Below are 9,273 nucleotides of genomic sequence, written 5' to 3'. Positions count from 1 at the left end.
AAGACGAACCCGCTGCGGTACGGAACGGGATGGGACGGATCAACCTGTTTGACATTCCTAGGTTTAACAAACCTCAAAAATAAAGTTGATTTTGGAGATCTAAGCACCTCACTCAGGGGCGAAGCCAGGTTATGTAGTGTGGAGTCATGTGCACCCATAATTATATTGATATTCAAGTTTTTGTAAGTAAAATCATTTGAATTTTGCTAGTTTAGTGGATAAAAAATAGCTTGTACACCCTCATTTTCCTAGGTTCGATCTTTACCATATGTATTTTTTTTATAATAAATAGTGCATCGACTAAATGAGGTCTAGATTCGCCTCTGACATCACTAGATACATTGTTATATTTACTATCCTAATTAAAAATAAAATAAACATTGTTTTTAGAAACATTAAATAAACATGAATTTATTTTAGTAAAATAAATATGATCTCTGATAAGAAAAATAAAACATAAATAATTAAAATTAAAATTAGCTTTAATTGAGAATAAACTAAATATTTTTAAACATTTATTAAATTTAAGATATTTTTATTGACTATTCACTTACTCATCTACGGCTGGTTCAACCCTAGTTATTATATAAAAATAGATTTGTGGCAACAAAATAATCTATACTATACTAAAAAGAAGATATCCTCAAATTCTAGTTATGCCACGTAGGCAAAAAATTTGTAGCCAATAATAGTGCCATGTCAGCAACAATGAATACCACGTCAGCTCACTCCCTCCTGCGATGAAACTTCACTTACGGTATGTTTTTTTTTGGGCTTTCTATAATGTATATATGTGTGGGCTTTATATAATGGTTGTATATGGGCTCTAGGTTAGTGTGGACCAGAGTTTGAAGTAACAACGTTTCTGTATCGTTTTCAAAGCCGATTTCCTTGAACTCTAATCACAGCTTCTTCTTCGCACACCAGATCTTTGTAACGGCTTCACCATGCTGCCTTTAAGCCTTACAATTAATCTCAGTTAATTCGACCACCACTATTTCTCATTACTTCAGAAAGTTTGATCTCTTCAGATTCTTTGCGATTCAGATCTTATAAATAAGCTTCTCCGGCATGATGGTTCTCACAGACTCACCGCTGCTTCCAACTCATAGCTCAGACAAACTCCTGCAAGAACGATGTCTGCTTCCCAGATCTCCCTTTCTGAGTTGAAGACAGGGCGTTGTATTGGAACCGTTGTCACACGCTTACTCCGCTTTTGGGAAGCGAGAATGTTAAGAAGGATGGTGAATTAATGGGCGTCGATATGCTTTACTTGGATGATCAGGTATTTTCCCAGTTTCTGTTTTCCATGCACAGTTTCTATAGTCCTTCCCATTATTTAATGGGCTTGCAAACGTTTTTTAACTATGAGAATGAGATGATATCATATATCTAATCAAGCGTTTAGTGTGTTTTCTTATAGTTCATGTTTGATGTTTTCATGCAGTGAAGAAAGGTGACACTATCTTTGTTGGGCAATACCTATTCAGTGGCACTGAAACAACTTCAGTTTGGCTTGAGGTAAAAAAAAATAGAAGCTTATAAATGGTCTCTATGTTGAAATCTTAGACCCGTTAAATTTATATTTGTTAAAAAGACAAAAACAGTAGATAGAGTTTTTCAAAGATTATCTTTCTCCTCTGTGCTTCTCATTCTTCTCCTTTGTTTTCTTGATTATAAATCACACAGAATACATAAATTTTTGGCTCTTCTTTGTAATGGTCGAAGCAAATCGACAACATTGAACTCTGTGATGACCACAGTCATGGAGATTGACGATGAAGAAATCGTTTAGATCATAAATTGTCTTAGCAGTTCATCTGGAGATGGGAAAGGTATAGTCTTGATGAATGAATAGAAAACTTATAGAAATTGTGTTTTATAAGGTACAGATTTGAATCACTTACATTACTGTATAAACCAAAACAAAATCACAATAGTTCTTCAGTGTATTATTATTTCTGAACAATAAAACAAAATCTACCTTAAGCAGCAGCTTCTTGATCCTTTGAAAAAGATCAGAGGCTGATCCACTCTTCATATTTCAATGTTCAGGTCGTGACATCTGGAGCGTGAATAAGCTGCGGCTCAGGAGAATGAGATGGTCGGGAAGGAGCCTGAGGTAGAGAAGAAAATCGATCGAGATCTGAAGTTTGAAAAACAGAAGGAGAAGAAGCAGAAAGCTTTGAAGGAAAAAGAGATGGATAATGCTGCGTACGAGAAGAGAGAGATACAGAAACAGGAAGAGGTGAAGTGTTTAAAGAGGGAGGCTGCTGAGGCAGAGAGGAAGGGCATAGAAGAAAAATAAGAAGACGCCCGAGAGAGTGCAGAGCGTCAAGCTGCAGAGAGAGAACCTGCTCGAGCCAAGAGAAGGCACTTCCTCTTGACGGATCTGGAAAAGGACCTGATGCTACACATGCTACAAGTGTCAGCAGCAGTTATTTGATTCTTTGTAGATGCTAGATGTATTCTCTGATAAGTTCTTTGGATCAGCATAAGTATAGACGCATTACATTTATACATAGATGAACTGGAAAACCTGTTTGATGTAATGTGTCTCAAACATTTGGTGAAAATATAATGATCAGGTTTTGAAACAAATATGTACCAAATATTTTAACTACAAGCAGATCAAGAAATTCATCCGTTTTGTTTGCACATCCCTCCATGTTCATGCTGCATGATTCTTCTTCTTCATGACACTTGATTTACAAAGCTCTCATTCAAGCTTTTACGTTATTATAATCGCTTTATTCTAACACAAATTGCATGCGTTGCTTTTAAAAGTTTTAACTTACGAGCCTCTCTTCACACTTAAGTTATTAAATAGTATACCTATTACAATTAAGAGTGTTCAATTCATGAATATAAGTTGATATACAAACCGGTAAAACAGAATAAACCGAATAAAATAATTATTAAAATATAGTAGTATAACTACATATAAATCATATAATATAATTAATAATATCTAATTATTTTATTAATATGATCTTCATATTTAGAATGTAGATTTAAGCAGTTTTATACTTTTTGAGTTATAATTTGTTTTTATCAACATTAAATAAAACATAACTTTTACTATTTTTGTTGATTAAAATTTGTGCTAATATTAAGTTATTTAATAATAGTATGATATTATTAATTTTTTAATTTCCAATTTATGAACATTATTATTAATATTAACTTAATATTTTTACAAATTATTTTAATGGTATAAAAACAGAAAATACTTTATTTAAAATTTAGAATACAAAACTATCTTTATAGTTTAGTAAAACAGATATCTAATCACAAAATATTTTAAAAGGTAAATATATTTATGGTTTTTGGTATAAATTTGAATAAACCGAACACCAATGGTATACAAAGTGAACCAAACCAAAGAAGATATAGTTTTATTATAGAAGCTATTTTTTATAAACCAAAATACCGAAAAACCAAAATTCGGACTGAATATCTCTATAAATTGGCCACAACTACAAACATGTGTAAGATTGTTAAAAAAAATCTCACAAATATGCTATTAGAAGTTAAATATTCGGAGATTGATTGACTAACAAGTAAATACTCACGACCATCCCCAACCAAAAAAAATTACAAATATATACAACAATCTTATTTTCAGTACAAGAAGCCTAGAACACGATTCACAAACCCAAATACCTTAACAAACGTTGAACCAAACGCTTTTAACATGCCTAGGGTAATACATCCAATCACTATAAAAACTTTACATTCTAATCTTCATAAGGACCAACCAAACGTACTTACTAGCAAACCCACCCATTTTTAAACATATATTAGCAAAAGTTCAAACTTCATGTTTATGATTTCAGTAATTAACATTTCCACCATAACTACCTATAAATTTTATGGTCTTTTCTTAGTATGCATAGACTCAAATTATGTGTGAAATATATTTAAGCTCCCATACACTTTTTTTCAGCTATACGAACATCAATGAAGTGCTAACAGTGTATTTAATACACTTCCCCTCTGTGATTGACCACTGTTCTTTAAGAATCAATACTTCCAAACTCTAATACAGGCCACAAACAACATTTGCTACCAAAACATAGTAAAATGGAAATAACAAATAGCCAATATTCCGCGCGTAGCGCGGACAGACTACTAGTTTTCTTAATACAATAATATAAATAAGATCTCGGTACTAACCAATTATGAAGTCTTAAAACTTTTTGATAATCTGAACCAACTAACTAACGAAACATCACCATGGAGAGAGATAGAGAGAGGGAAATGAGTTGTATTTTACGCAAAAAAAAAACAGACAAACAACAACTGGCACTAAAGGAAAAAAAACCAATTTAATCTGTTATTATAAGTTTATGCTCCAAAATAAGAAAAACAAAAAAACAACAACTGGATATGAGAAAACAAATAGAAAGTCTATTTGATAAGATGAGGCAACCTTCCATGTCTTTACGCGTCATCATCATCCTTACATTGAGATTTCTCTTCTTTTTCCTAATCATTATTCCTTAATCTATTTTCTCCTCTCTTTCTCTCTCTCTGTCCAGATCTCAAGTCAATTCTCCCAGAGCCTATCTTCTCAATTTGATCTTTATTTGTTCATTCTTGGATCTGTCGAGGATTAATTCACGACCCTCTTAGAGATCTCCGGTACACCATTTGGCTGATATGTGAAACATATTTACCATATAATTTGATATTGTTTGTATGTAAAAGTATATTTAGGGGATTGGAGAGAAGCGATCATGTCCTTTAGATCACATTCGACAGGGAGCAGTCAATTTGCAGAGAAGATAACCGATGATCCGGTAACGTATAAGACGGCACAAAGCACCGTGACATGCATATATCAAACGCATATATCTGGGTTTTGGAGGAATGTGACGGTTCTATGGTCAAAGAATCTAATGAACCATTCGCTTACGGTCATGGTCACAAGCGTGGAAGGCGATATGAATTATTGCTGCAAGGTTGATCTTAAGCCGTGGCATTTCTGGAACAAGAAAGGCTACAAGTCCTTTGAAGTTGAAGGCAACCCCGTTGAGGTGTATTGGGATTTCAGGTCTGCGAAATTCACGAGTAGCCCCGAGCCGAGCTCGGACTTCTACGTGGCTCTAGTCGCGGAGGAAGAGGTGGTTTTGTTGGTGGGTGATTACAAGAAGAAGGCTTTCAAGAGAACAAAATCAAGACCCGCTTTGGTCGAGGCTGCCTTGTTTTACAAGAAAGAAAACGTGTTTGGGAAGAAGAGTTTTGCTACGAGGGCTAAGTTTTACGACAGGAAAAAAGAGCACGAGATCAACGTGGAGAGCTCTATCTCCGGGACTAAAGAGCCAGAGATGTGGATAAGTATTGACGGGATTGTCTTGGTACAGGTCAAGAATCTGCAGTGGAAATTCAGAGGGAACCAGACCGTGCTCGTAGATAAACAACCTGTTCAAGTCTTTTGGGATGTTTATGATTGGTTGTTCAGCGCGCCTGGGACAGGGCATGGTCTGTTTATATTCAAACCAGGGACCGCAGAAGACAGCGACATGGAAGGAAGTGGTCATGGTGGTGGTGGTGGTGAGAGTGATACGAGCACAGGGAGCAGGTATCATTCGACCAAGAGTGGCTCTTGGCCGCCTGAATTTTGCCTCTTTCTTTATGCTTGGAAACTTGAATAGTAGTCTTATCAAAAAAAAAAGAAGCTTTTGTCAAGAAAATGTATTATACGGGTTTGATTGAACTCGAATGGTGACATAGCGATTAACATTATCACAAATCACTAGGGTACGATATATACATATCGTAGTCAAGGTTTTGTCTGTTCATCTATTGTTGTTTCTTGTGCCTGTAACTTATTCTCACTTTTCGTTTGTTATTGACAAGTTAACAACATCACAATCATGACTTCTAGTGATCAATTATGCTGTAGGATTAATTGTAATGCTTTAATTGCACCTCATAACAATCGTTTCTACCAAAGCGCTTTTCTTTGTTGTTGTTTTTGGTCTTTTTCAATTTATCACTAAGCTATGAATTTTTTCTTCGTCATAATATTGTTCAAATTATCCTAAAATAATTTGTTTTCTCAGATAAGAGATTCAGTTGTATTATTTATGGATCGAATTCACATGAAGCTTGGACACATAATAAGCTAATCATATTAAAACAGTAAATAGCAGAAAACCAGTAAATCAGTTGGTTGCGAGATATATAAGAAAATAGCTAAACATAGGATTTCTGACAATCAAAATTATGATGTATAGATGCTAAGCGTGTGTGATAAACCATCTTAGAACTCGAATGCAATAGTAAGATATTCGGTTCTCGTTGTGAGTATTTGATGACTAAGTCTTTGTTCCAGTTCTCGCATGCGAACAAGGAATGTGTATTGATCGATACTTCCTTAGACAAGCATTAACGTTCTAATCAATATTAACTAAACCAGCTTTCGCATGTGTCAAACAACCTATAGTTCAATAGAATTATTGTCAGATAATAAACTTACTTTCATAATTGTCAATATCATAAGTACAGAGTTCTAATTAGATACTTTAGAACATAAGTAATAAGATCAACTATGTTGAAAGATCCTAATAATTCATCCTATCAATTCCATGTTTCAGTAATTCATCTTAAACTCTAACAAACCTAGATATAACAAAAGAAACTACTCAGACATGATCAAGTAAAGCATAAAAAATAGTCTAGATATAATGCATAAATAAATTAAGTTACAAAAACTGGAGTTCCTCTGTAAAAGTTATTGATTTTCTCTCCAAAAGCTACTAAGTATAAGGCCATGATTAATTTCGGTCTCTTAACTGAGGTTCTTAGATTCGGCTAAGAGACGGTTTTTAGCTTTTAACTAAGAAAATCTAAGATCTGTCTCTTAAATAAGAGATATAAGAGATATAAGAGACATCTTTTAGCTGAAAAGTATAAAAAGAAATGTTAAATCATGAGTTAAGAATTCCAAATAAGAGATCGGATTAATCATGCTCTAATGCCCTAAATATTATGGTATTATGGTGTGGTATTGTGTAAAGATGGTCTCTTGCCTAAAACAATGGAAAAAATCTATATTATGTTTAAAGTCGGTCATGAATAATCTTGTAATATGTGGATCTTCTTGGCTTGAGTCGGTCTTGAAACAAGTTTTGCCTGCTACTCGCACTCGTGTCGAGCGACACTAAGAGTGTAGTGTCGATCGACGCTCCTTCTATAAATATCGGCTTTGGCTTTGATTTTTGGGACAACTACGAGTTTCCTCATCCATAAGCTCTAAAAATGCTCCATAATCTCCGCATTGCTCTAAAACATACATAGACCCGAAAAGTCTCTAAAATAGACTCCAAACACATGTAATATACTCTAAAAAAGGACTTATACCATGGCTGAAAACTAGTAAATTCCATAGTATATCAAATATCAACCTCAAAACAAAAACATTAATCTTGGAACCAATCCTAGAAAAGATTGAAGATTATTTACGTGAAATCAAGTATAGTTCTATAATATTATCTGAGAAGATAGTTTTATACGTGACGCTTTCATGTTCAGTCTCATGATGGTCAATTACATTAATATCTTTAATAAATTTTAATTATTATGTAATTATAATTATTAATGTTTCTCTTTTATTTTTATTAATAACTTTTTAAATAACAAAAAAGAAGATACATATAAATCTTCCTAAATATATTTGGGCTGTTTTATGAATTATCCTTACACTAATTTATTCAAAAGTCAATAATATATGTATACTTGATTAATTTTAACAAATAATTATTTTTTAAAAAATAATGTGGATTTTTGAAATATATAAATGCATATAATCAATTATACATAAGAAGACATGATATCTAAATTATCCAAATATTTTATACATGTCTTTTTAATCAAATATTCATTTTTATTGCAAAATATTTTCAACTATATTATTATTTATACTATTAAAAATGAAAGAGTTTTAAAAAATCTACCTATGAAAAGTTGTTGGACCATTTCATTAGACTTAACTATTTTTTTGGTCTACCTTATATTTCTCTAACTATGCAATAATCAATTACCTTAAAATTCTCTAACTATAAAATAATGAATGCTCTTATTTATTACTCAACTTACTATGATACACCAAAAAATTATACATAACTCCATTATACTAAAATATATCATCTTACCAAAACATGTCTCATGAATCCATAACCAAAACGTGACTGGTAAATTTAAATACCAAAACCATATTGTTCTTTGGTGCCACCAACTTTGCAACATTTCACACTATCATTTATTTTTTGACCAAATGCTTCACTCTATCATTTTTTCGTTGATCGAAATGTGGTTTTTCAAATGAATATGTTGATATTTCTGAAATATTTATCTACACAGCTTATACATCATAGATTCTCCTTGACTAACACTTCTAATAATTTTGACTATATTTTAAAAGAAGTTATTTTGCATACAGTTTAACAATTTATTCTAAATATATTGTTAGAGATTATTTTGTGTACTTTAATTTAACAATATATTCTAAATATATTGTTATGATGATTTTTGATAATAATATATTATAGATGCGATTGAAAATTTATATTATTAAAAGAAAATATTTTTAAAAATATATTATAAAAGAATTTATAACATCTATATAAAACTCTTTATTTTTTATCCTACCATTAACTACAATAACTATAAATAATTTAAATATTTTAAATAAATCCTATTATTATTTCTCATTTTGTATGATACACTTCTCTAATTATTTTTCTTATTATCATCCAATGTTATTGTTGTTATTCAATAACGTTATATACATCATATATTATGCTCAAAGATGGATATATAATATTTAGATATCAATTATTAAAATGAAAGCATATATCATACAACATATTATATCATGACATCTAACATTATATAATTCTAAATATTTACAAAATCAAATTTAATGAAAAACACTTTAGCAAATCATTTGTTAAAATAAAATTATATATATATACGTTAAATTATTTTTTATTACGTTAATATATTAGAAGTTTCATTCATCTCTTAAAATATTATTGAAGATTATTTTTTTCCTACCATGTCAACCAAATGCCGGGTCACACTTGATTGCATGTTTTTTCGAAGTTTGCATGCTTTAAAGAGTTTTCATTAAATCTAAACCAGCTTATATACAAGTCATCGTGTTTACTGGTTCGATGACGGGTCCAAACTTGATATAAAAGTATTGTTTTCATCTTGAAAATAATTTATTTGAAAATAATAAATGCACTGAGTCTGATCAAT

At 31.6% G+C, this 9,273-nt stretch overlaps 1 protein-coding gene across 1 annotated transcript; it reads left to right on the top strand.

Moving 5' to 3' along the window:
* The first annotated feature begins 4,379 nt into the window (after positions 1-4,379).
* LOC106366673 lies at positions 4,380-5,880 on the top strand. The gene has a single exon (XM_013806333.3). It carries the CDS (start codon positions 4,743-4,745, stop codon positions 5,658-5,660), a length of 918 nt encoding a protein of 305 aa, XP_013661787.1. The 5' UTR covers positions 4,380-4,742; the 3' UTR covers positions 5,661-5,880.
* The last annotated feature ends 3,393 nt before the right edge of the window (positions 5,881-9,273 follow it).

The sequence above is a fragment of the Brassica napus genome, chromosome A7, assembly GCF_020379485.1.
Source record: "Brassica napus cultivar Da-Ae chromosome A7, Da-Ae, whole genome shotgun sequence".
NCBI lineage: Eukaryota > Viridiplantae > Streptophyta > Magnoliopsida > Brassicales > Brassicaceae > Brassica > Brassica napus.
The sequence above is the reverse complement of the archived record's forward strand: the minus strand, read 5'-3'. Positions and strand labels throughout refer to the sequence as shown.